General features: G+C 41.8%; 1 protein-coding gene across 1 annotated transcript; it reads right to left on the bottom strand.

The window, feature by feature from the left end:
- Positions 1-2,626: 2,626 nt before the first annotated feature.
- hcn3 (hyperpolarization activated cyclic nucleotide-gated potassium channel 3) lies at positions 2,627-23,420 on the bottom strand. Its single transcript, XM_038966855.1, has 8 exons — positions 22,897-23,420; positions 8,103-8,307; positions 6,871-7,095; positions 6,096-6,257; positions 5,640-5,858; positions 5,142-5,288; positions 3,191-3,431; positions 2,627-2,829 (listed from the first exon to the last, which is right to left on the bottom strand). Exons 1-8 carry the CDS (start codon positions 23,418-23,420, stop codon positions 2,627-2,629), a joined length of 1,926 nt encoding a protein of 641 aa, XP_038822783.1.
- Between the last annotated feature and the right edge of the window lie 4,178 nt (positions 23,421-27,598).

The raw sequence follows: 27,598 nt of genomic DNA, 5'->3' as shown, positions 1-27,598 counted from the left end.
TGTCCACAGCACAAGGTGCACCTGTGTAATGATCATACTGTTTAATTAGCATCTTGATATGCAATACCTGTCAGGTGGATGGATTATTTTGTCAAAGAAGAAATACTCACTAACAGGGATATAAACAAGTTTGTGCACAACATTTTTGAAAAATAAGCTTTTGGTTTTTTATTTCAGTTCATGAAACATGGGACCAACACTTTACATGTAGCATTTATATTTATGTTGATCATTGGTAAAGCCTAATTTAAGGGGTAACAAAAGGTAAAATATTAAACAGCATTATCGCAAATGTCCTCACTAACCTAATGCAGAAAACTACTAGCCAGTGAAGCCAGTGGAAACTATCTCTGGCATCGTGAGATGAAGTAACATCACATGTACAGTGCCTTCAGAAAGTATTCACACTACTTGACTTTTTCCACATTTTGTTGTGTTACAGACTGAATTTTAAATGGATTCAAATGCAATTTTGTGTCACTGGCCTACACACAATACCCCATAATGTAAAAGCTGAATTATGTTTTATGATTTTTTTCTCCAAATTCATTAAAAAAGAAAAGCTGAAATGTCTTGTGTCAATAAGTATTCAACCCCTTTGTTATGGCAAGCCTAAATAAGTTCAGTAGTAACAATTTTCTTAACAAGTCACATAATAAGTTGCATGGACTCACTCTGTGTGCAATAACAGTGTTTAACATGATTTTTGAATGACTACCACATCTCTGTACCCCACACATACAATTATCTGTAAGGTCCCTGAGTCAAGCAATGAATTTCAAACACAGATTCAACCAGAAAGACCATTGAGGTTTTCCAATGTCTCGCAAAGAAGGGCACCTATTGGTAGATGGGTAAAAATAAAAAGGCAGACAGAAGTTATTAATTACACTTTAGATGGTGTATCAATACACAGAGTCACTACAAAGATACAGGCATCCTTCCTAACTCAGTTGCTGGAGAGGAAGGAAACCGCTCAGGGATTTCAACATGAGGCCAATGGTGACTTTAAAACATTTACAGAGTTTAATGGCTATGATTATGGTGAAAACTGGGGATGGATCAAGAACATTGTAGTTACTCCACAATACTAACCTAAATGACGGAGTGAAAAGAAGGAAGGCCGTATAGAATACACATATTCCAAAACACGCATCCCGTTGCAATACGGCAATAAAGTAAAACTGCAAAAAATGTGGCAAAGAAATTAACTTTATGTCCTGAATACAAAGTGTTATGTTTGGGGCAAATCGAACACAACACATCACTGAGTATCACTCTTCATATTTTCAAGCATGGTGGTGGCTGAATCATGCTATGGGTATGCTTGTCATCGGCAAGGACTAGGGAGTTTTTTAGGATAAACATTTACGGAATAGACCAAAATAGGCAAAATCCTAGAGGAACACCGGGTTCAGTCTGCTTTTCAAGAGACACTGGGAGACAAATTCATCTTTCACAAGGACAATTACCTAAAACACAAGGCCAAATATACACTGGAATTGCTTACCAAGATGACATTGAATGTTCTTGAGTGGCCTCGTTACAGTTTTGACTTAAATCGGCTTGAAAATCTATGGCAAGACTTGTCTAGCAACAACCAGCTTGACAGAGCTTGAAGAGGGGGAGAAGGGCCTTGGTCAGGGAGGTAACCAAGAACCCGATGGTCACTCTGACAGAGCTCCAGAGTTCAGCTGTGGAGATGGGAGAACCTTGACTAGTTAGGATCGAGGGGAAGATGAATGGAGCAAAGTACAGAGAGATCCTTGGTGAAAACCTGCTCCAGAACGCTGAGGACTTCAGACTGGGGCAAAGCTTCACCTTCCAACAGGACAACGACCCTAAGCACACAGCCAAGACAATGCAGGAGTGGCTTTGGGAAAAGTCTCTGAATGTCGTTGAGTGGCACAGCCAGAGCCAGGACTTGAAACCGATTGAAGATATTTTGAGAGACCTGAAAATAGCTATGCAGAGATGCTCCCCATCCAACTTGACAGAGCTTGAGAGGATCTGCAGAGAAGAATGGTAGAAATTCCCCAAATTCCAGTGTGCCAAGCTTGTAGCGTCATACCCAAGAAGACTTGAGGCTGTAATCGCTGCCAAAGGTGCTTCAACAAATTACTGAGTAAAGGGACTGAATACCCTGTGTTGCTTTGTCATTATGCGGTATTGTGTGTAGATTGATGAGGAAAAAACCTATTTAATCAATTTTAGAATAAGGCTGTAACGTAACAAAATGTGGAAAAAGTCAAGGGGTCTAAATACTTTCCAAATGCACTGTATGTGGGGGACTGGGTGTGAAGAGGGGAGGGGGGTACTATTCATAAAAAAAAAGAAAATGTGTTGGTTTTGATGTGTCCATTTTGTTTTGATGTATATTGCTGTTATTTTATCTGTTGAAAAGGGAAGCTCATTGATATGTTTATACACTTGTTTCCATTGTAATATGCTTCTTGATAAACATATTTGAAGCATAACTTTCTATAAGTAGGTTCCCAAACTAAAAACAAGAGCAACATGTCCATTGACTGTCTGATCTTTATAAGTTGAATGCCCTCCATCTTGTCACATAGGTTTCCACTGTGCTGCCTGTGTCAGCTCTCCTCTATGAGCCCATAAGTCTCAGTCAGTCTGTGGAGAAGCTCATGAAGGGTTCTCGCCCCTGTACCCGGTCCAGACGGTCCACAGCCACACTCTCAAAGGCCCTCCTCATCAGCGGGTGCTCCTCCAGGACCTCGTTGAAGCTGTCCACGCTCAGGGAATAGAGGCGGCAGTACGTATCAGCCCTCACGCTTGCCGTCCGACGTCCACGGGTCAGCAGGCAGATCTCTAAGGGAGGAGAGGAGATTCTCTTCAGTTTATCCCCATGTACTCAAAAATACATGTGATGTTTAAGGTGAATAATATTTCCCAATAAAGGTGTCTGTATAAAACAGTTACATTGATTGTTTCGCAGTGTTGAGATGCTAGGTTATTAAACAGAATTGAGTAAAGAGTAGGGAAGAAGAGTAGCGATATAGAGGAAGATCAAAAAGGCAAGGATAGAAAAAAGAGAAAGGGGGGAGTAGAAACATGAGTTGAGGACAAAGGAAGAGAGTTGAGAGAAGAGTAAATCAAAGGGGTGAATGAGAAAAGAGGGTGTAAAACATTGGTGGAGAGCGCTTTTAAACCAAACTCGCAAACAGCTCACCCCCAAAGTAGGCTCCATCACTAAGCTGTATCTCCTTTTTTCCGCGGGGGAGCACGGTAACGCAGCCGTGTTGGACAAAGTACATCTTCCGCCCCAGTGTCCCCTCCCGTATGATGAAGTCATTAGGCTGAAAGACCTCAAAGCGCAGCTTGGTCAGAATCACTGTTACAAAATGAGGGTCTGTATTGGCAAACAGCGGCATGTTGGCTACCAACCCACGGCAGTTGAAGCTCACAATTTCCTAATGGAGAAAAGAAGAGAAGATAGGAATCATTAAGAACAGAATGTCTGTACAGTACAGGAGTACTGTAGATAGTCTGTGACAGTGAAACAGTGATAGACCACATCTTGGGCAAATATAAATAGTTTTCTTTGTCTTTCTACACTACCGGTCAAAAGTTTTAGAACACCTACTCATTCAAAGTTTTTTCTTTATTTTTACTATTTTCTACATTGTAGAATAATAGTGAAGACATCAAACTATGAAATAACACATATGGAATCATGTAGTAACCAAAAAAGTGTTAAAAAAATCAAAATATATTTTATATTTCAAATAGCCACCCTTTGCCTTGATGACAGCTTTGCACACTCTTTGCATTCTCTCAACCACATTCATAAGGTAGTCCCTGGAATGGATTTCAATTAACAGGTATGCCTTCTTAAAAGTTAATTTGTCAAGAACAGCTCAAATAAGCAAAGAGAAACGACAGATCATCATTACTTTAAGACATTAGTCATCAGTCAATACAGAAAATGTCAAGAACTTGAAAGTTTCTTCAAGTGCTGTCGCAAAAACCATCAAGCGCTATGATGAAACTGGCTTTCATGAGGACCGCCACAGGAATGGAAGACCCAGAGTTACCTCTGCTGTAGAGGGTAAGTTCATTAGAGTTATCAACGTCAGGAATTGCAGCCCAAGTAACAGACACATCTCAACATCAACTGTTCAGAGGAGACTGCGTGAATCAGGCCTTCATGGTCGAATTGTTGCAGAGAAACCACCACTAAAGGACACCAATAATAAGAAGAGACTTGCTTGGGCCAAGAAACACGAGCAATGGACATTAGACCGGTGGAAATCTGTCCTTTGGTCTGGAGTCCAAATTGGAGATTTTTGGTTCCAACCGCCATGTCTTTAAGAGATGCGATGTGGGTGAACGGATGATCTCGGCATGTGTAATTCCCACCGTAAAAGCATGGAGGAGGAGGTGCTACGGTGTGGGGGTGCTTTGCTGGTGACACTGTCTGTGAATTATTTAGAATTCAAGGCACACTTAACCAGCATGGCTACCACAGCATTCTGCAGCGATATGCCATCCCATCTGGTTGAGGCTTAGTGGGACTATCATTTGTTATTCAACAGGACAATGGCCCAACACACCTCCAGGCTGTGTAAGGGCTATTTGACCAAGAAGGAGAGTGATGGAGTGCTGCATCAGATGACCTAGCCTCCACAATCCCCCGACCTCAAACAAATTGACATGGTTTGGGATGAGTTGGACCGCAGAGTGAAGGAAAAGCAGCTAACAAGTGCTCAGCATATGTGGGAACTCCTTCAAGACTGTTGTAAAGCATTCCAGGTGAAGCTGGTTGAGAGAATGCCCAGCGTGTGCAAAGCTGTCATCAAGGCAAAGGGTGGCTATTTTGAAGAATCTAAAATCAAAAAAATATTTTGATTTGTTTAACACTTTTTTGGTTCCAACAATTTCATGATTCCATATGTGTTATTTAATAGTTTTGATGTCTTTCCTATTTTTCTACAATGTAGAAAATAGTAAAAATAAAGAAAAACCCTTGAATGAGTAAGTGTTTTAAAACCTTTGTCCGTTAGTGTATGTTTGCTCCAACTGTTTTGAAAGGGGAAATGGCAAGTATGTAAGGGTATAGACAGAGAGAGAGTGAAAGAGACAGAGAGACAGAGAAGAGATTGAGGTGTAATGGAAGAGACCTCCTTGAGCGGGTCGCTGAGTTCTCCCAGAATACTGTCTTCGTCAAACATCTTGCCCTGGAAGCGAATCTCATAGTACTCATGGATCCTCTGCCTCACGTCCGCCGGCAGCTTATGGAACGACATGTACTGCTCCACCTGCTTATACTGAAAACATGGGTTCCAGACAGAGAACATTGTGAGTGGGTCTGTTTAATTTGTTTTAACCTTATCCAGTAAGTCCTGTTGGGGTCAGAAGACCTCTTTTACAAGGGAGATCTGGCTAAGAGGCCGTCATTGTAAATAAGAATTTGTTCTTAACTGACTTGCCTAGTTAAATAAAGGTTAAATAAAAAAATATATTAAAAAAAGAGGGCAGCAGACTGTACATATTTGATGTAAAATGTAGATTTATGTAGCACTGTACTGTGTTGAAGAAAGAACATCAATGTACTAGAGTATATTTTTCTCATCTATTTGTAAAAGGACTCTGCTCATGTGAGACAAAGAGCTGGGTACCTTATCCTGATACTGTCGTCGGGAGGCGTCTATGGACTGAACCAGGTTGGCGGCATGGCCCAGAAACATGGCATAGCAGGTGGCGCCCACAATCATACTCATGATAGTCAGCCATACGTCCGTCATGCCCTCGGGAGCCTGGGCACCATATCCTATACACAACATGTGACTCATCGCCATGAACAGGGCATATGAGTACTGTAAATGCCATGTGGAATTCTATGAAAGAGAGAAACAAGGGGTGAGGAGGCTAGGCTGAGGTAGCAAAGGGGTGTCATATTGAATAGGATGTATTCATTGTGCAGGATAATTTGATTGCTTTCTTACCTGGCTGATTATCTTTCTGACTATGTAAAGTAACTTTGTGTTTTGAAAAGTGATTAAAATAAAATGTATTATGATTATTTATTGTTATAAACCACAATGGGAATTCGCCACCTTCCAGTCCTCACTCACCACCATGTTGTTCTTGGTAACCCAGCAATCTGGTGGGAAATCCTGCAACATGGGCACCATGAATTGCATGCAGCCGTCCCAATGGCACAGCAGTAGCATCATACCAATCAGGTTTACTATACGCACAACAGCACTAGCCAGGTCATAGGTCATGTGGAATATCTGAGAGGGAGAATTTGTTATCGAGTTATAGAGAGGAATGTCAACACTGGCAAGGACTTACAATGGTTGTCTCCAAAATGGCACCCTACTCCCTTAATAGTGCAATACTTTTGACCAGGTCCCATAGGGCTCTGGTCAAAAGTAGTGCATTTTACAGGGAACAGGGTGCCATTTGGGACACAGGAATAATTATGTGGTATACAGTGAGCTCCAAAAGTATTGGGACAGTGACATTTTTTGGTGTTTTTTATACAATACCTTTTCTCCCCTAAAATGGAGGGACTATGTACAACAAGTGCTGTAATTTCACCTGATATGAATGAAAATAATAATAATAATAATAAATAATTTCAACTCCAGGTGCTGGAGTACAGAGCGTAATGAACAAATAGGTGTCACTGTCCCAATACTTTTGGAGCTCACTGTATTCATGCTAATAGAGAGGTATGGCTATTGGATACATTTCTAGACAGTATGAGTATGAGTGAATCTTTGACAGAGTGATTTTACAATGTGAGTGTGTAAGTACACAGCGTTTAAGTATATAGCCTTATCCTACATGAAATATGCTCACAGTCCACAATAAAACTCTGTCCTTCCCCCTCTCCCTCACCTCCTCCCACTGATGGATGTAGCGGATGAAGCGGGACAGTCTCAGGAGACGCAGCAGGCTGAGGATCTTGGTGAAGCGGACGATACGGAGAGCACGGGCCGTGCGGTACACATCCGAAGCCTCCATCTGGGCCTCCAGGTCCACTATCAGGAAGATGTAGTCCATTGGGATGGAGGAGATGAAGTCCACTACGAACCAAGTCTTCAGGTAACGCATACGGATCACCTATGATTAAATTATTGATTGACTGATTGATTTGACCTTCATTAAATCACTGACTCAAACTGTATTTGTTAAGCACATTTCATACAATATAATGCATCAGTGCAAAGGGTTTCACCTAGCTACAAAATGAATAATAAAAAATAAAACATATATAATAATAATTTCTAGACAAGGTGTAAATAGATATTAGTAGTAAAATAACAGTGGACTTGAGAGGCTAATGAAGCAAAACCTGTCACTAGCAATAACACTCCCGCCCAGTCACATATACTCCCCACCGGAGACTGGGATTCAGCTGCACCATTGAGAGCATCTTGACTGGCTGCATCACCGCTTGTTATGGCAACTGCTCGGCATCTGACTGTAAGGAGCTAAAGAGGGTAGTGCATATGGCCCAGTACATCACTGGGGCCGAACTCCTTACCATCCAGACCTATATACCAGGCAGTGTCAGAGGAAGGCCCTAACAATTGTCAAAGACTCCAGCCACCCAAGTCATAGACTGTTCTCTCTGCTACCGCACAGCAAGTGGTACCGGAGTGCCAAGTCTGGGACCAAAAGGCACCTGAACAGCTTCTACCCACCCTCAAGCCTTAAGACTAATGAACAGTTAGTAACATGGCTACCTGGACAATTTACATGATATATCCTGATTGCCTAGCCACTTTTATCCTTACTCACATGTACATACTGTATTTTATCAACTACCTTTTAAGGCTGCACATTGACTCGGCACTGGTACTCCTTGTATAAAGCCTCTTTCTTGTTTTTATTGTGTTACTATTTCATTTTTTATTTAGCAATTATTTGTCTTACTTTTTAACTCTGCATTGTTGGGAATGGGCTCATAAGTAAGCATTTCAAAGTAAAATCTACACCTGTTGTATTCTCAGCATGTGACCAATAAAATTTGATTTGAAATAGCTGTGTCCACCCTTCTTACTATTCTTCCATTTGCCAATATCCCCCTTTGTTTCCAGCTGTCTTGAAAATGAGTGAAATGTAACCTTGGGGTCCAGGATGATCTGGTCGTCTCCCTCTAGGACGCCCGTGCGGAAGTTGAGGACCAGGTCGACCAGGAAGCAGGTGTCAGAGATGACGTTGAAAGAGATCCAGGGCAAAGTTTTCTGGTCTTCAAAGAAGGTGATGCCCCAGGGGAGGATTACCAGGTTGCACATCATCAGGAGTAGCATCACAATGTCCCAATAGAACCTGGATAGGACGGGGGGTTGAGGTCAGGGAGTTGGCAAGAGCACAAACAGATCTGGGAACAGGCTGAGAGAGAAGTCCATTGTTACAGAAATCTTGTATTTCCACATCAAATGAAAGTATTGTGTTTCCACAGTATGTAAAGTTACTGTCAAACTTCAGGATCCAGAATAGTGAAATAGACTATGGCTCTTTCTATAAACGTGGGTACCAGAGAGGCTTTACTACACCGAGCAACTTGTTACAGCTGTGTCATAAAACATTACTGTTCTGTCAATGCATTTATGGCAATGTAAATTGTTGATGTATCATATATTAAGCATTAATCAGTGAAATCACACATCTAACTTGAACCCTGTAAGAATCCTGGATCTAGTTGTTGGACAGTATTTTTGCATAGAGGTCTCAGAAATGCAGTGTAACTACATAACATTTCATAACTCCATACGTTGTTTTGTTTTTTTGTTTGTTTTTTACTTAACCTTTAACCTTAACTAGGCAAGTCAGGTATGAACAAATTCTTATTTACAATGACGGCCGGTTATGGGGTAAAACAGTTTTCATTGGCACACAAATCCCCCAAAAAACAGGCATTCATTTGATTTCCATAGACGGGCCCATTTTTTCACGGGACCTCCTATGTGTGCGATTGAACACATTTTTTAAATGGGTGTAATAGTAAAGACCATAGGCAACTCATGAGTTTCAAGTTTGCGGAAGCTTACAATTTATCCTACCATTTCTACCGCTCTGCGTGCCAGTTCTGAATATTTATATATGCACATTTTCGTGGAACAGTTTAATTTCAATAATAATCTTTTCGTTTCTCAAAATCATTGTCACGTGGTTACTCATACACATCTGAAGTAAAATGATAAAAATCCAAAAGTTAAAATTCCAACTATGATTATAGCACTAGCCTCTGCCATATGGACAAATTGATACAGTGTGATCTGCTAGTCGATTACCTATCAACCAGACTCCGTAACATAATCCTTTTCAATAGAAAGTGCAAACATAACGGCATAATATTAAGTTCTTAACAGTCAAGTCATAACAATTGAAAAAGCATGACATTTTCTTTTTACTTCAGTTGTCATCTTCCTTTAAAAAAAAAATATATAAACAGAGGACACGTTAACACAGTCTCTTGCTTACAGAGTAAGCCTGTCCCGTGGCTTGCACAGTATTGGCTCTGAGAGGGGTAGGATAAGGGCCACGAGCTGGAGAGCTTGGTGGGGTAGAAGCCTCACCTTCAGTTGGCTCATGTCTCAATTATGCGCCCCTTACCATTAGGCCTGTACTGTTCACATCGAGGCTTGGTTATGTCAGGTTTTGGCCAGGACTATTCAGGTTTTGGTCACTAGATGCCCCCATTGCGCCTTTTTGAACCTTTTGTTTTTTCCCTTGTTCTATTGTTTGCACCTGTGCCTTATTTCCTTGTAGGTATTTAAACCCTTAGTGTTCCTCATTTCTTTGCTCTGTGTTTGTATGTTAGCACCCAGCCATGCTGTGAACATATATTTCTCTAGTTGGATTTTCCTGAGGTACTCTGGTTTTGTTCTTGTTTATTTTTGATTAGTCATTTGAGGTTTGTTTTTTCCCTGCTGTTCTTACCACTTTGTGGATTTTCATTGTATTTTGGAGGATATTCATTTTTTTCTCTTGGCTTTACTTTTGACGTTGTGGATTTATATTTTTTGCCTGAAGATCTTTTACCTTGATTAAACCACCGTCTCTAGTACTGCTGTGTCTGCCTCATCTTCTGGGTTCTGCCGACTATCAGTGACTGTTTCTCACACCGGGTCCTGACAGGTTATTATCGAGGCAGGGAGTGATTTTTCAGATACTGAGGAACTATCATTCCCAATGGATGTTAAAAAAAAAATACTTTGTTGACTTGTTTGAGGGGAAGAAAAAATGAGTGGTGAACTAAAACAATGAGGTATAATACATTGCCAAATGGGCTCTTTCCTACATACAGTACTGTATGCTTGCATTCTGGAGGCGCACCATCTTCGCCACAGTCCCCTCCGCTTCTTGAAGCAATTTTTTTTATTATACTCAAGACATATTTTAGACGCGTTTCACTGACAGCCGCTACTCAATCAGCTAGACCTATTGTCACGTGCACTGCCCACATTTCGGGCTTCCCAAACACACTTGTGATTTGAAACAATCTACAGCAAAAAAAATGTGAGAGGCGAATGATCCTATGAGGCTAAGTCATGCTCCCTGGGGAAGTATTTTGAATGATTTTATTTAGACAGAAGTAATTATATAATTTTGGCGAAACATCTATTTACTTTAGGGCAATCCAGCATCCTAACAGTGCACTGTGCACCCGCCAACTTTCCTTTCCAATTCGCAAGAGGTTGCAACCAGAAATCAATATATAATGACGAGATGCTCATGTCTCCGCCCTAACAATGGGATATTTGTCCCAAAAGCGGGGGACTGCAAGCGACAAGCTTGGTTCTGAATATTATTCCCATAGAAACGCATTGGGTTTATACTGGACAGATTTAGGCGAGAGTGAGCCCTCTCGCTTCGCCTCTTCCACTCTGCTAAAACTATATCACCGGAGAAAGCATCCGAGCGAGCGAAACAGCGCCCCTCTAATATGTAGCCCATGTATCTGATACTGTCTGGACAGAAATAGTATGACATGGCATACTATTTTGGTCCAAACAGCATCAGATACATACACATACTGATACAGAGGGGCGCTGTTTCGATCGCTCCGATGCTTTAACTGAAATTGATGCGTCTTTCTCTATTCTGAAAGGCGCGCGTCTAGGTCAACTAAATTATTATTATTTCAATGTTTTCTGGATGGGCAAGGTGGTACGGTAGAGCGGCCAGGCCCCCTAACAGGCTAACCACACCGCTGGCGTCGCAAAATAAATTTAGAAATCTATGTTATTCAATTATTGCACCCACACTACTCGCGTGAGCCAAGGAGCATCTGCGTTGCCAAGGGCTAAAATAGAAATCAGATATATTTCTGACCAGATCGTGCTGCAAGTCCTGCCTTTCCCATCTCCTCATTGGTTTATAGAAGCAGGTACCCACGTGCCATCTCCTCGGTAATGCACCTAATTTATGAAAGTTGCCAATTGCAATATAAAGTCAAGAGAAGAAAAAGCCTGGAAGGAAGAGAAACGATTCAGTTGACTGTTTTATGTGTGGATTAATTGGTGGAGTAGAGGACCTTGTGCATTTCAGGTAAAATAACAACTTAATGTTTATATCCCAGGACAAATTAGCTAGCAACAGCAAGCTAGCTAAATTTGCTAATTAGCTAGCAAGTGCAAGCTAACTAGCTAAATTGCCATAAATGTTTAATGCTTTTCGACCTGTCCCCAAATTAATATAATTGGTCCAGAGTTTGTTATGATATTTTAACCTGCATGTCGTGATCGCGTTTGGTGTGGGGGGACAAAATAAATGTATGCACGATGGCGCACGAGCGCAGCCGGTTTAGGTTCCGTGTAAGGCCCGCCCATAACGCCGGCCCTGGCTGTCGTCATAGTCATAGCGCATACGATGCAACAAAAGCCCAAGTGCAGGAAAAAAAAGTTGTTCAGGAGGAATGTCCAGAATATTTTGGTGTCTCATTCGTTACACCGGTGAAGACAGTTGTGCCTGGATCCATGTTGGATCTAATATCCCTAGCGAATTGATGCTGATCATCTGTTGTTGTCTGCTAGATTTACAGTATGATTAATTAGATTTAACAGCAAAAGCATCAAAGTAATGTTTTTGTGCCTCGTATTGGACACCGAGTCATACTGTGCAGTGTGTGCGCAATTGTGTATTGCGCAAAATCCTACACTATCCCTATTAATTATATTGACAACAAATTGCCAAGCCTAGTGGGCTTCTTCAAAATATGATATAGTAATGAAATGGTTTTACCCCAACAGAGTAAGTTAACCTGCCATTTTAAACAATAGGCTTGTTTAAACAAGGGGCTTGAAGTAGTCTAACGTTACTTGAACTATATTTTTTTGACTTCAGAAATCCAAGTACCGGCAGAGGCCTGCCTGAAAATCATACATTTCCTCAATGTGGTATTTGAAAAGGCCTTGTAATTAGTGTAGCCATGTGCCTGGCCATTTTCGTTTTTTTCCCACCACTTCAATTGAGTGGTGTTGCGCTACTCTGTTGCGGTAAAACCATGTGCGGTTATTACGAGGACAACAACATCCAATGCTGGCTTCAACTTGGCTTTCCATAAAAATCCTTCCATTACAAAAGGAACCTGTTTTTTTGGTAGCTTGCGGTTAGAGCATTGGGCCAGTAACCGAAAGGTTGCTGAATCAAATCCCCGAGCTGACAAGGTAAAAATCTGGCGTTCTGCCCGTTACCCGGTAAACTGTTAATGTAAATAAGAATTTGTTCTTAACTGACTTGCCTAGTAAGATCAAGGTTAAATAAATAAAAATTATATATACATAGGCTACAGAAAAATGAATCCAATTTATTTAGTCAGGCAAGTCCACATTATTCTCACATATTTTAGAATGTAATAATAATTTCACACATTGGACCCATTACTTATAGAAATACCCATATCTATTGTATGACATCAGCATTTTCCCTGTTCTAAATGCTCTCGTAACTGTCAGACACTTGTTACCACTAAATTTAAATGTATGTTGAGTGAAATTTGAACTCAAGTGACAGGAGTACCCCTTGACATAATAGTGTCACAAAGATAAAGGCCAAGCAAGCCCATCCACTCAGAACAGTGATAGATGTCCAATGAGTGGTTTCTGAGTGCTATTGAGCCCTTACACAGACAGTCCCTGCTGTAAAAGGAAAGCCATTCATTAAAAATGTACATCACAACAAGTAGGCCTACAGCATCCTCAGCAAACTTCTATGAAGAGAAACAGAGGAGGGTCTGCTACAGTACAATATAAATTGGTTTAATAATGCACTAGTTAGTACACTAAAGCTGGGAACACTCAAAGACTTCTACAGTACGTACAGAGATGACCGCATGTCGTCACATAAGCTCTCATTGTCTCATGTCTAGGTTTCCAATGTGTACTTGGTTTGGGTGTAATTGCTATGTCCAAAGTGGTCTCAGTCACTCAGTGGATCTCTTTGTCACTGAATGCCTGCGTCCAATGGCACCCTATAGTGCACTACTTCTGACAAGGGCCCTTTGAGCTCGGGTCAAAAGAAGTGCACTATAAAGGTAATAGAGTGCCAGAATAGAGTGCTATTTGGGATGTAAGCAGTGGTGAAAGTGGATTTAATTTCTTACTGGTATGGGACCTCATATGTGTGCACACGCTTGTTTGTGTACAACGTTTTTTTATTGGCTTAATAGCAGTGTTGGGGAAGCTGCTCTGAAAATATAGTTTAACAAGCTACCAATTACTTCACACTGGAAGAAGTTGATCTACACTAAAGCTACCCTTAAGTAAAATATAGTTTTCTTAACTGTTACTTTGGAAAAAGTTTTCATGCGGCTGATGTGACAGGTTAAAGGAAATACTAATAGCCTGTTATACATTAAAAAGTATTAGTAAGTTCATAGTATGTGAGGATCTTAAAACATCTAAGGTTAAGAAGATCATGCATTCAGTATTAGTTGATAGATTGATAATTATATAAATGTTGTGTTAAAATCCGTCAAGCATACAAAGGGTACGAATTGTGAGAGGAATGTGTAAACGTTATGTTGATTACTTTATGTTGTCGTGGGTAAAAGTGTTAATCTGTGATCTACTAAATGCTCTTAATCTATGAGCCTGAGATCGATTGCTCTGGTCTCCACTCAAGTTCACGGAGAATTCGCAGTCTTTTTCTCATTGCACTAAAAGTTCAATAAGTAAACATTCTGTATCACAATTGTGATTCTTTCCCCCCTTGTTCAGGGGTGTAACATTTTTGGAGGCTCCGCTGAGATAGCTGCTCAGATGTCCAGTTTCCACATCCTGGTTGCTGAATTCCGAGCCAGCTAAATCCCCACATAATAACTCAGGCAGGCTGCAGTGAGGAAAGTGTTGCTGTTCGAGGAGAGCTGGAAGTTGGTGGTTAAGTACGTGTCACCTGAGGCCATTGATCGACCATCAGAGACAGTAAGGACCATCTAATTCAGAGTCAACTCCTGCACAGTAAAAGTTCCTCCTGTTCTGTCAACATGACAACCGCCTTGGAAGAACTACAGGAAGAGGTAGTAGGAGAATTGTACACCCTGACTAAAGACAAGTTACTAGAGATATGTGATTTCCTTGACACATCAGGCGAACAGAGAAGAGATGTTCAAGACAAATCCCGCATATCATTGATGACTCACATTATGATGTTCCTTGAAAGAGAGGAAGTTGCAGAGTTAGAAGATGGAGGCATGTCGGAATTGTTGCTACTTAAAGACAAAATGACAGAGATGATCAGTGGCATAGATAACAAAACATGGCAAACTGACCATGATATTGAAACAGCCGGAATACATCACAGAATAGAAGAACTGAGAACTGTAACCCCACAACAAAGGGTGGGAACTGAGCAGATTACTGCAGCCAAAGCCAGTGATTCCCTGCGTCAGCCCCAACCCCATGCCAATCTTCAGGGGAGCGTGCCGCTCTCACCCAATGCACAGCCCAGCTCATATTGGCGCAAAGAGTTTAAAATTTCTGGTCAGATAGGTGAACCGGGCCAGAAAGATAAACTGATTTTTTCCAGCCTTGCCCATCAGATCGAGAGTGGACTTAACAGAGGCTATCCTGAGGTAGAAATAGTAGACGCAGTAGTCAGGGCTATTTCTCCAGGCTCACAGCTACGCAGTTACTTGGAAGGTAAACCCCAGCTAACTCTTCCCACACTTCGATGTATCCTGCGTTCCCACTTCCAAGAGAAGAGTGCAACAGAGCTTTACAAACAGCTAGCTTCAGAAGCACAGCATAGCAAAGAGACCCCTCAAAGCTTCCTGATGCGCGTCTTAGATTTGAGGCAGAAAGTACTGTTTGCATCCGAGGAGTCAGAATCAGAGCTTAAGTATGACCCTGCTCTAGTCCAGCGCATGTGTTTACACACAGTCCTTACAGGTCTCCAGAGTGACAGTATCAGGATAGACATGCAGCCTCTCCTGCTAGATAGCGAAACATCAGATGAGGTTTTGCTAGAGAAGCTTAACATTGCTTGTGCTAATGAGATAGAAAGACGAAACAAAAAGCGGTTTCATGCCCCACAGCCTGCTACAACTGTAAGTGTAGTCCAGTTAGAAGATACGCCATCCGCAAAGTGTCCTGTGAAGGAAGCCAAAGTTAAGATACCCGCAGAACTATTAACAGAGTTAGCTGAACTTAAGACAGGTGTAGCTTCTCTAAAAGGTCTCAGTGCAGAGATTGCTCAGATTAAGGAGACATTACAGCAGCCTATGTTTCGGTCACCGCCTTGTGCCTATGCCCCACCTCCAGTTAGGAGGCCAGATAGGGACCCCCAGCCACCTGTGTCCCAGCAGCAGTATTACAGCAACTACAGTCAGTCCCAAGCACCTGACCCTGTGCAGCATCAATATGCACCTAACCGGTATGCCAACCGCTCTGCTCAAGCTCCAAGGAGGTGTTTTGTCTGCCAGCAGGCCAGAACAGATGCACGCTGCACACACTGCTTCCGATGTGGGAGTGGAGAACATTTTCAAGCTGGATGTAAAATCCGGGGAGTCAGACCTTCAAGGGAGGCCCCTTTAAACGGGCAAGGGTTACCGCTGAGGGACGAGTGTTAACCGTAGCTACCAAAAAGTCCCAGAAATGTGCAAATTGTGCCAGAGAAGATTCATTTGAGAACCTGAAACAATGTTCATCATGTAAAGAGACACTGTACTGTTCCAAAGTATGTCAAAACCAACATTGGATTAAACATAAGAAAAAATGCACTCACCTGAAAATTAACTCTACCAGTGAAAGGTTTTCCTGCACGGAAGAAAATACCCACTCCTTACCATCCCTAGCTCAAGGACGCCACCCCCGTAAGGTCACCTCGCTAGTCGGCAGACAGTGCCTTATTGAGTGTCACCTGAATCGCCACCACCTCCAAGCTCTATGGGACACAGGCTCTCAGGTATCGGTCATTGATGAACGATGGAAAGCGGAATCTCTCCCAAACGCAAGGCTGAGAGATGTTTCAGAAATCCTGGACTCACCTGCTGATCTAAGGTTGAGTGCAGCAAATGGGACTGAAATGCCGTACCTGGGATGGATTGAAACAACTTTTCGGCTAGCCTCTGAAACTGACGAAACAAAGGAACTGATCATCCCAGTGCTGGTAATGAAAGGCTGTCACCTATCTCATCCCATCATAGGTTTCAATGTTATCGAGCACATCCTGACAATGACTGAAAAGACTAAACGATACAGTACAATAAAAACAGCTTTCCCAAGCCTCAAAAGAAACAAGGTGAGTGCTTTTATACAGGCTGTTAGCGCAGAACAGACAGATGAATATGCAGTGAAAACCAAGAAAGAGAAGGTTGCTATCCCAAAACACAGTAGCATTCAGATTGAGTGCCGTGTAGCTTCCCAGCCTTTCAAAGAGGACATGACAATGCTTTTCCAGCCAGACCTGAACCCGCAGTGGCCAGACGACCTTGAGTTCTTTGACACACTAGTCAGAGTCAGGAAAGGTGTTTTTCCAGTTATCAGGCTTGATGTCTCTAACCCCACTGACCACGACATTGCCCTGCTAGGACGCACAATAATCGGTACAGTACAAACCATTATGACTGTGTTACCTGCCCAAGTCTTTGAAAAAACTGTCACCCCAGCCACAGTGAATCACACCAGCGTTCGAACCCCATGTACTGCTACTGAACAGTGGGATCCACCAGTAGGTTTAACTCACCTAACCGAAGAGCAGAGAGAGGTTGTTAGGCAAATGCTTAGAGAAGAGTGTCACTCCTTCTCCAGATCAGACAATGACATTGGCTGCATTGAACGATTGAAAATGACTATTTCTCTAAAGGACTCTGAACCAGTCAAGCGCACATACATGTCAGTGCCCAGGCCACTGTATCAGGAGATGAAGGGTCACCTTTATGACCTCATAGCCCAGGGCTGGGTTAGGAAGTCAAACTCTTCATATTCTTCACCTGTCGTGTGCGTTCGTAAGAAGGATGGGACCCTCCGGTTGTGTATAGATTACAGAGACCTGAACAGAAAGACACATCCTGACCGCCAGCCCATCCCTCGGGTCCAAGACATCATGGACAGTTTAGGTGGTAATTCCTGGTTCTCCCTCTTAGATCAGGGAAAAGCTTATCACCAGGGGTTCATCTCTGAAGAAAGCAGACCACTGACAGCATTTGTGACCCCGTGGGGACTCTATGAGTGGATACGGATGCCATTCGGCCTCATGAACGCTCCTGCAGCTTTTCAGCGGTGTATGGAGGAGTGTTTGGAAGGGCTCTGGGATGACATCTGCATTCCTTATCTGGACGACACGCTTATTTTCAGTAAAACTTTCGACAGCCATGTGAATGATGTGCGAAAAGTTTTGAGGCGTCTCAGAGAGTATGGCATTAAACTCAAACCAAGTAAGTGTGATCTCTTTAAACCCCAGGTCCGTTATTTGGGCAGAGTAGTGTCTGCAGAGGGCAGCCGAGTTGACCCAGCCGATTTTGAAGCAGTAAGAGCATTGAAAGAAATCAGACCAGGGACTGTGGGCCAGCTCAGACAAATGCTTGGTTTACTCACTTACTACAGACAGTACATCAAAGACTTTTCTAGGAGGGCCAGCTGCCTGTATGACCTCCTGAAAGCAGATTCAGAGAAATTACCTGACCACCCACGGAAAACAAAAACAAAGAAACTAAGTCATGTGGTGCCCTCAAACAAGCCAATCCAGTGGACTGACCAGCATCAACAGGCACTTGAACAGCTGATTGAGTGTTTGCTTCACCCGCCAGTCTTAGGTTTCCCTGATTTCACTCAGCCATTTGTTGTACACACTGATGCGTCACACCAAGGCTTGGGAGCAGTTCTCTATCAAAAGCAAGATGGGAAGCTTAGGGTCATTGCTTATGGCTCTCGAACCTTAACAGCAGCTGAGAAGAACTATCACTACCACTCGGGCAAGCTAGAATTTCTAGCTCTAAAATGGGCAATCACTGATAAGTTCCATGATTATTTGTACTATGCACCGTCCTTCACTGTATACAGCGATAACAACCCGCTCAGCTACATTCTGTCTACTGCGAAACTGAACGCAACCACTTCCAGGTGGGTTTCAGAATTGGCTGATTTCCACTTTACAATAAAGTACAGGCCAGGCAGAGAGAACGGTGATGCAGATGCGTTGTCAAGGATGCCACTGGATGTAGAGTCACTGATGAGAGAATGTTCTGAGGAGCTTCCACCAGACACCATTGCCGCCACGATACAAGCAGTTGAGGTACAGAAAGAGGCTGTTGTACCTTGGTCACTTTCAGCTGCAGCTATGTCAGTGTCAGCTGAAGGTGAGACAACCACTGCAACAACCAGCTCGATCCCAAAAGATGGGATAAGAGAAGCACAAGAATCTGATCCGGTCATCCGTCCTGTGCTCAATTTCAAACTGTCTGGTTTCAAACCGCCAGTTAAAGAGCAAAAGGAATTCAGTCCAAAGAAAAAATGCCTATTCAGAGAATGGGACAAATTGACAATAGACAGTGATGGCATTCTGTACAGAATCACTACAGCCCGCAAGCAGTTAGTTCTACCAGAGCAGTACAAAGGTAAAGTGATGGAAGAGTTGCACAATAACATGGGACACCAAGGTACAGACCACACTGTATCACTAGTACGTGACCGCTTCTTCTGGCCATATATGCAATCTGACATCGAGCACTATGTGACTAAAACTTGTAGCTGTGTCAAGCAGAAAAAGCCAGCCCATGAAACAAGAGCTCCTCTGACAAACATTGTGACAACACAGCCATTTGAACTGGTATGTATAGACTTCCTTCATCTCGACAGATGCAAAGGGGGATATGAGTACATCCTCGTGATTGTTGATCATTTTACACGTTTCACTCAAGCCCGCGCCACCACATCAAAGTCAGGTAAAACTGCTGCAAATCTCATCTTCAATGACTTTGCCCTGAAGTTTGGGTTCCCGTCCCGCATCCACCATGACCAAGGGGGAGAATTTGAAAATCAGTTGTTCCATCAGTTAAAGAAACTCAGTGGCATGGCGGGGTCCAGAACAACACCCTACCACCCGATGGGGAACGGTCAAGTGGAACGCATGAACAGAACATTGTTGCAAATGTTAAAGACACTAACTGAGACACAAAAGTCAAATTGGAAGGAGTCTCTGAACAAACTGGTTTATGCCTATAACTGCACCCGTTGCGAAGTGACTGGCTATTCACCATTTTATCTTCTGTTTGGGAGATCACCCAGGCTTCCAGTTGATATGCTCTTTGGATTGTGCACAGAGGCAGGTTCCAGTAACCATCGAGCCTATGTGGAGAACTGGAAACGAGGGATGGAAGAAGCATACGCCATTGCAAATGAAAATGCTCAGAAAGCCGCTGAAAGAAGTAAGAAGTACTATGACGCTAAAGTTAGGAGTTCAGTGCTACAGCCTGGCGAGCGAGTTCTGATTAAAAACCTGACACCAAGAGGAGGACCAGGCAAACTCCGTAACTATTGGGAAGATACAATTCACACAGTAGTGAAACAAATGGGTTCAGACCTGCCGATTTATGAATTGAGACCAGAAAAGGGTAGGGAACGCTCCAGGGTCCTGCACAGAAACCTGCTCATGTCCTGTGACCACTTACCTTTTGAGAGACAACCAGAAATGACCAAAGATGACAAAAGTCAGAAAGAAAGGAGACATCAGCCTGCATCACATCCTCTAGATTCTGATGAAGACAGCGGGGATGAATATGACCTTCATCATGAGCCGCTACAGGTTCCCTACAGCTACAGAGCCGCTACAGGTTCCCACATCTCCTACAGTACCTGAGGAGAGGAATGCTGAACCAGCGAGAGAGTGGGAACACAGGCCCCCACCAGTGAAACAGACAGTTGTGGTGCCAGTCCCTGATACGCTACCAGCACAGCCTCTTGTTGAAAAGCGGCTGGAGGAGACAACAACAGTTCAAGACCTGCCTGCTGAGGAGATGAACTTGCCTGCTGAAAATTTGCCTGATGATCGTCCACCAAGTGCCTTTCCTTCATTAACTGATGCTGCTGAACCTGAGGAACCAGCCTACCAGCTGCCACAAAGAGAGAGACACCCTCCAAGACGTATCACCTATGATCAGCTTGGTATCCCTTCCTGCTACAGTATACAGCCACAGTTGTTTCCTGTCTACTCTGCACCAGGACTGGTTCCATGGCTGCCATCACTACAGCAATGTTACTTTCAGCCACCTTACATGTATGGGCTTCAGCAACAGAGTTGACATGTGTGACCATGGACTACTGACTGATTTCACAGACTGTCACGAGACAATTTGCAGACTATGCATTTAGATCATTAAAATTGATGGACTGTTGATCAATAGTATGAGAAAGGACTGTTTATGTTATACAGCTGGTCAACAGATATGGACTGTGAATAACTTGTTAGTTATATTTGAACTGTGACCCTTGACCTCTGCTCAAGTACTACCTTACAGAAGAGGATTTTCGAGGTCCAGTGCATACAGACTGTTGAAGAAGACAATGTTGGTAATGTTGGGACAACATTTATTTTGTCGGGGAGAGTGTGACAGGTTAAAGGAAATACTAATAGCCTGTTATACATTAAAAAGTATTAGTAAGTTCATAGTATGTGAGGATCTTAAAACATCTAAGGTTAAGAAGATCATGCATTCAGTATTAGTTGATAGATTGATAATTATATAAATGTTGTGTTAAAATCCGTCAAGCATACAAAGGGTACGAATTGTGAGAGGAATGTGTAAACGTTATGTTGATTACTTTATGTTGTCGTGGGTAAAAGTGTTAATCTGTGATCTACTAAATGCTCTTAATCTATGAGCCTGAGATCGATTGCTCTGGTCTCCACTCAAGTTCACGGAGAATTTGCAGTCTTTTTCTCATTGCACTAAAAGTTCAATAAGTAAACATTCTGTATCACAATTGTGATTCTTTCCCCCCTTGTTCAGGGGTGTAACACTGACAGGCGGTAATGATAAATTATAGTGTAATAGCCTAATAGTTTTCTTGACATCTTTGTTTTAATTATTGTAATAGGCTCATGTCTTACCGGTACGGACACAATTTATTTTTTATTTTGTCGTTACTCCACACCGTACCATACCAGACCTTACCGGCTTACTTTCCCCCGGCCTCCCTTTCTCTAAGTTTTTAACCTGTACTCGAGTAATGGCAGTATAAAAGTAGCTGTTTGTAATTGTACTGTAAATCCACAACAAGAGAGTATATTCTCACTTGCCCTTATTACTTATTACTTACTCTATAAATGTATGTGAGCACATGTGTGCATTCAAGTTTCAGAACAGTATTTCCTTTTTAGATTGATAACATTGGTAAAGCAATCAATTGGATGTATAGATGTATATTTTCAAAACCCACCCCCGTTAAAGTGAAGGTTGAACATGAGTTTGAAGAGGGCTGAGGGCAGACCTACAGTAATCTTCCTCTCATCTGTCTCAGTATTTATGACATAATACAGGGCAAGATTGGAATTATGGGGTTTCTTCTTGTTGGCAATAATCCCTTAGCATGGATTTAACCTCACTGTCTGGCATTGACCTATATAGTGTTGAGTATGTGTGGAAAATGTCTGATGTGTATATATAGACATTAAAGCCACTGCCACAGCCATTGACTGGCTTTACTATATGTTCCATGAAAAGTATTTGGGTAAAAATCTTAAAAGCTGAACACGCTCCAATTGAAAACGATACGATTCTTGAATTGATTGCAACTTTTGTGGGAGTTTGGATTAGTACATGCATGGGATTTTAACATTTCCTTTAGGGTTAGGTTTACAGACAGGGCGAGACACAAAGGTACGTAGGGTTCTGCTCTAATCCAGATGATCTCATTCAATATACTGTATCACTAATCAAATCCCTTTATCTTCTTATCGACAGTGCAGGCTGCCCTTGAAAAATAAATCATAGCAGGTTTTTACCCTCTAACATCCGTCTACTTACTGTACACTTGGGGACGGTTTCCAGTACAGAAGTCAAGCCTACTCCTGGACTAAAAAGCTTTTTCAATGGAGATTCTCCATTGATCTTGCTTTTTCTAGACTAAAAAGCATTTTCTTGCTTTTGACTCAAGGACTAGGTGTAATCTGTGTCCAGGACACTGCCCTTGATGTAACAAGTTTGTGATAGGCATTAATAAAGCATTTTTGAGTTGCTATGATATGTTTAGAAGTTATGGACAAGAAATAGCATGTTATCATGGATGGTTCTATCTACTCTGAACCAAAATTGCATCATGGATGGTTGTAATCTGAACTGGATTATTAATCTGAGTCATTGAAAAATCTGTTTGGCCTCCCCCATTGGTCTTGCCACTCAGTCTAGGCTTCTTTTTATTTTTCCAATCCTCTGTGCTCTCTATGTATCCCTGTTCCACTCCCACTTCTCTGAGTTACCTGAAGTCACTGTAGGGGTGGATGATCCACACTCCAAAGGATTTGACCCTGGCCTGCTCCGCTGCCACGCCCTTGTGACTACCAAACATGCGCAGGGAGAACTTGTTGACCCCTGGCTGGAGCAGCGCCCCAAACTGCCTCTGAAAGTAGGTGGACTGGTCCACATGGTCATTCTCCTCCGTCTCTGAGGCCTGAGTAGAAGTGATGACTTCGGCTCCTTTGGAGAATGTGGTAGTGGCGGTATTGGTGGTGGTTGTGTCAGGTTCTGCTGACACCCACAGTTGGCCCTTGGGATCTGCTGTGGTGCTGTGATGGTCATTGTATTGGGAGTTGACAATGGAATTAAGTCTCTTACTAACATTGCTCCCTAGATCTTCCTTTTGGAATGACTGGGAGGATGAGCTCCATGTGGCAAAGGCGCGGAAGCTGCCCCTGGTGCTGCCTCGGTGCCTTGACTCCCCATTGGCAGGGCTCTCCCCCACACCTGTCTGTCCATCAATACTTCTTGTAGGACTAGTATCCATCTTTACACCATGTAGGTTACCTTCATCAGCCCCTGAATGACAGAGGATGAGCACAGTCTCTTTTTCTTCCAATATAAAAAACAGAAATTAGTTTTTCAGAACTTGCTTCAAGGAACAAAACAACGACAGTAAAAATCGGCCTATGCTTATTCTGGTCAGCCTATTCTGCAGCCCGTCGAAACGCGCGAATGCACGCTAAAACCAACATAAATATAGCCTGATGCATACATTTGACAAGATTACTGTTCAAAAGAAAACTTCGAATCAACAATATGCATTTGATTAACAACCTTATAATATGGCAACCTTTTCTTGCGCGTAGTGTCCTCCACTTGATAGCCTAAATGTCCACAGATAATTCCTCCATACATCCCGACATTGATAAAATAGGTAGGCTAGTTCATCAAAGAAAAGTTGCAACTTTGCTTAATAGGTACTTTCTCTTTAGTTCTTCTATTACAACTAGTATAACAATTAAAATAAATAGCCCTTGTTCAGTGCATGCGACGGTTCTTCTAAGTGGGTCTTGCTCCTAAGTACTGCTGGTATGCACATAAATAGCCTGCACAGATAAGTGTCTCAATGTAATCGGATTGTTGTCATGACGGCGGAGTTCCTGTCACCTCTCTCTCATCCTTCTACTACGGAATGTCCCGCTCCCGACGGAGACTCGCGAGTCTCGAAGGCGCACGTGTCGGATTTGCAAAGTTTACCTGTTGCTGCAGGAGCAACAAATGACAGGGGGACAACGCCAACATAGCACAAGGAGATGGAGATCTTAGAGGGGTAATCTTCTCCTTAAAAAAAATTAAGTACCTTCTGAAGTTACTAACAAAGAGTAGGCTAAACTAAACTAACAGTAACTGAATATTTATTGCAACATCTAGACCCCTATTGCTGATTATTCAAGGTGAATTCCATAGGCCCCTTCTTGAGTGTGTGGGTGTAGCCATGCATGCTTTTTGTTTGTGATGATTAGCTCCATAGAACATTAACAATAATATAAGCAGGACTGATTACATGTAACAAAGAAACAAAGAAACTGTAACTGTAATTAATCAGTTACATTACAAGCAAAAATATTGTAATCAGATTACAGATACTTTAGAAAACTATATATATATATATGTTTTTATATATATATTATTTTTTTAGGGGGTAGATCAGCTTTAATATTGCAGATAGATTGTAGCTTCATTTCGAATCCCCCATATATGTTTTTTGTAAATATATACAGTACCAGTCAAAAGTTTCGACACACCTACTCATTCAAGGGTTTTTCTTTATTTTTACTATTTTGTAGAATAATAGTGAAGACATCAAAACTATGAAATAACACATATGGAATCATGTAGTAACCAAAAAAAGGTTAAAAACATCAACATATATTTTAGATTTTAGATTCTTCAAAGTAGCCACCCTTTGCCTTGATGACAGCTTTGCACACTCTCAACCAGCTTCATGGGGTAGTCACCTGGAATGTATTTCAATTAACAGTTGTGCCTTGTTAAAAGTTAATTTGTGGAATTTCTTTCCTTCTTAATATGTTTGAGCCAATCAGTTGTGTTGTGACAAGGTTAGTGTGGTATACAGAAGATAGCCCTATTTGGTAAAATATCAAGTCCATATGTGACCGACCACCTTAAATCGGTCTTATGTAGCAACATTTGAAATTGTGTTTTTTACATTGAATGAAAGCAGAGAAACAGAGCTACAAAATGGTATATCATACACTGCATTTTTGAGTAACAATGGGAAAGTAATTCTGCTTTGAAAGTTGATCAACTTGTAACCTCAGTTTTGAGAAAATGGCCTTTGAATGTTTTGGTACTACTGCTGGAGAGCTCTCCTTTGTCTACACCAATTCAGCATTGTTCATACCCTCTTAAGCCAGCCCCACCCATTTCTTTAATGCAGGGATACATGGTTAAGTAAGTAGCCTCTGACTTCCCCCAATGGTGAGCCACTTCACTGTAATGTTATATGATTATGAAACTAACCTTCAATATATGAGACTGTGAAGGACTGTTATTCAGTCTAAGGAATCAAAATATAGAGCTTTAGCTTACCATCACGGTGTCAAACAATGGTGTTTGTAGGATTATGGACTTGAAACTTGTGATATTAACTTCCATAATGAAGGTTTGAGAGTTAGTACACACTGTCTTTTGAAAACAGGTGTTAGCATTCATGCTTACATAACAGCTTCCAGTAGGAAATGATATGCACTCACAACAACTCTCCCCTTCTCTTTTACAGTGATATGAGAGAACTGACTATGCTATAACTGAAGAACAATCTGCTATTGGAGAATCCCACCAAGAATACATATTGCCTAAATCAATGTGACCATTTGTCAATGATTTGTACAAACAGTAATTCAAATATGTGTAGAAGGAATTACATTTTCTGCCAAAATCTCGCCTCAAATTTTCTAAACAATTCCAGAAAGTGATTTGGAATGGTCAAATCATTACAATGGTAATCAAGTCGATTTAAAATATTTACTATATAATAGAAAGTACTAAGCTGGATCTGCTGGATTCATTATCTCTACATGTAATTTGATATCTAAATTATACTGAATTATAAATTAGTGTTCTGATAGAAGTATCCTTCCGAATACACATTCTTGTAATAAAAAATTCAATTAAATCTTGGTTCATAAACTTGTATATTACATCAAGGAAATACTGCTGTGGTGACCAGTCAAATACAAGCTTGTTCCTTGTTCATGTAAAACATTCCCCATGCCCAGAAAACACTACATTCACCAGTGAAAGTCTACACACCCCTTGCACAGACTTCACGTTTTGCTGCCTTAAAATTAAATCTAAAATGTTTTTCAGGATCAAAAGACATGAAAGGAGCAAAGCCCAGGTAAAAAGTTAGAGGAAAACCTGGTTCAGTCTTCTGAAAACCTAACAGTTTTCAGCGGCACAATTTCACAAGGTTTAATGCCAACGACACACGAGAACGGCTTTCCAAAAGGTGTTGAGTGTTCCTGAGTAGTCCAGTCTCAGTCCTGATTTGAAATTTGCTTGAAAATCAGAGACAGTTTGAATATTGCTGTCCATCAATGATTCCCAACAAAATGTAATGAGCTTGAGCAATTTTGACAAAAACAATGGATAAATGTGGCAATAAGAGTTTGTAAGGCTGGTGGAATATTATTCAAAATGATTTACAGCTGTAATGGCTGCCAAAGGTGCTTCCATCAAGTATTAACTCTGGTGTGTGAAGACATACTCTTAGAAAAAAATAAACTATCTACCTGTTTCTAGGTAGAACCTTTTCGGGAACACAAAGGGTTTTCCAATGGGGACAGCCGAATAACCCTATTGGAGCCTTTATTCTAACACGGAACCCAAACCGGCTGTGAGCGTGCGCAATCGTGCGCCATGGTGCATACATTTATTTTGTCCCCACACCAAACGCGATCATGACACGCAGGTTAAAATATCAAAACATACTCTGAACCAATTATATTAATTTGGGGACAGGTCGAAAAGCGTTAAACATTTGAGGCAATTTAGATAGTTAGCTTGCACTTGCTAGCTAATTTGTCCTATTTAGCTAGCTTGCTGTTGCTAGCTAATTTGTCCTTGGATATAAAAATTGAGTCGTTATTTTACCTGAAATGCACAAGGTCCTCTACTCAGCCAATTAATCCACACATAAAACAGTCAACCGAATTGTTTCTAGTCATCTCTCTTCCTTCCAGGCTTTTTCTTCTCTTCTCTTTCTTCTCTGCGATTGGCAACTTTCATAAATTAGGTGCATTACCGCCACTGACCTCGTTCGTCTTTCAGTCACCCACATGGGTATAACCAATGAGGAGATGGCACGTGGGTACCTGCTTCTATAAACCAATGAGGAGATGGAAGAGGCAGGGCTTGCAGCGCGATCTGGTCAGAAATAGAACTGATTTCTATTTTAGCCCTTGGCAACGCAGACGCTCGTTGGCACATGCGAGCAGTGTGGGTGCAATAATTGAATAACATAGATTTCTACATTTATTTTGCAACGCGAGCGCACGCGAGCGGTGTGGTTAGCTTGTTAGAGTGTACACGATCAAAACATCTTTGTTCATTAGGAAAATGTTCTATAATTTTCTTTCACTTTGAAAATGTGGAGTAGATTGTGGAGATCTGTAGGCGGAAAAAAATTCTAATTGA

Source organism: Salvelinus namaycush, chromosome 27, assembly GCF_016432855.1.
Source record: "Salvelinus namaycush isolate Seneca chromosome 27, SaNama_1.0, whole genome shotgun sequence".
NCBI classification, from domain to species: Eukaryota; Metazoa; Chordata; class Actinopteri; order Salmoniformes; family Salmonidae; genus Salvelinus; species Salvelinus namaycush.
The sequence above is the reverse complement of the archived record's forward strand: the minus strand, read 5'-3'. Positions and strand labels throughout refer to the sequence as shown.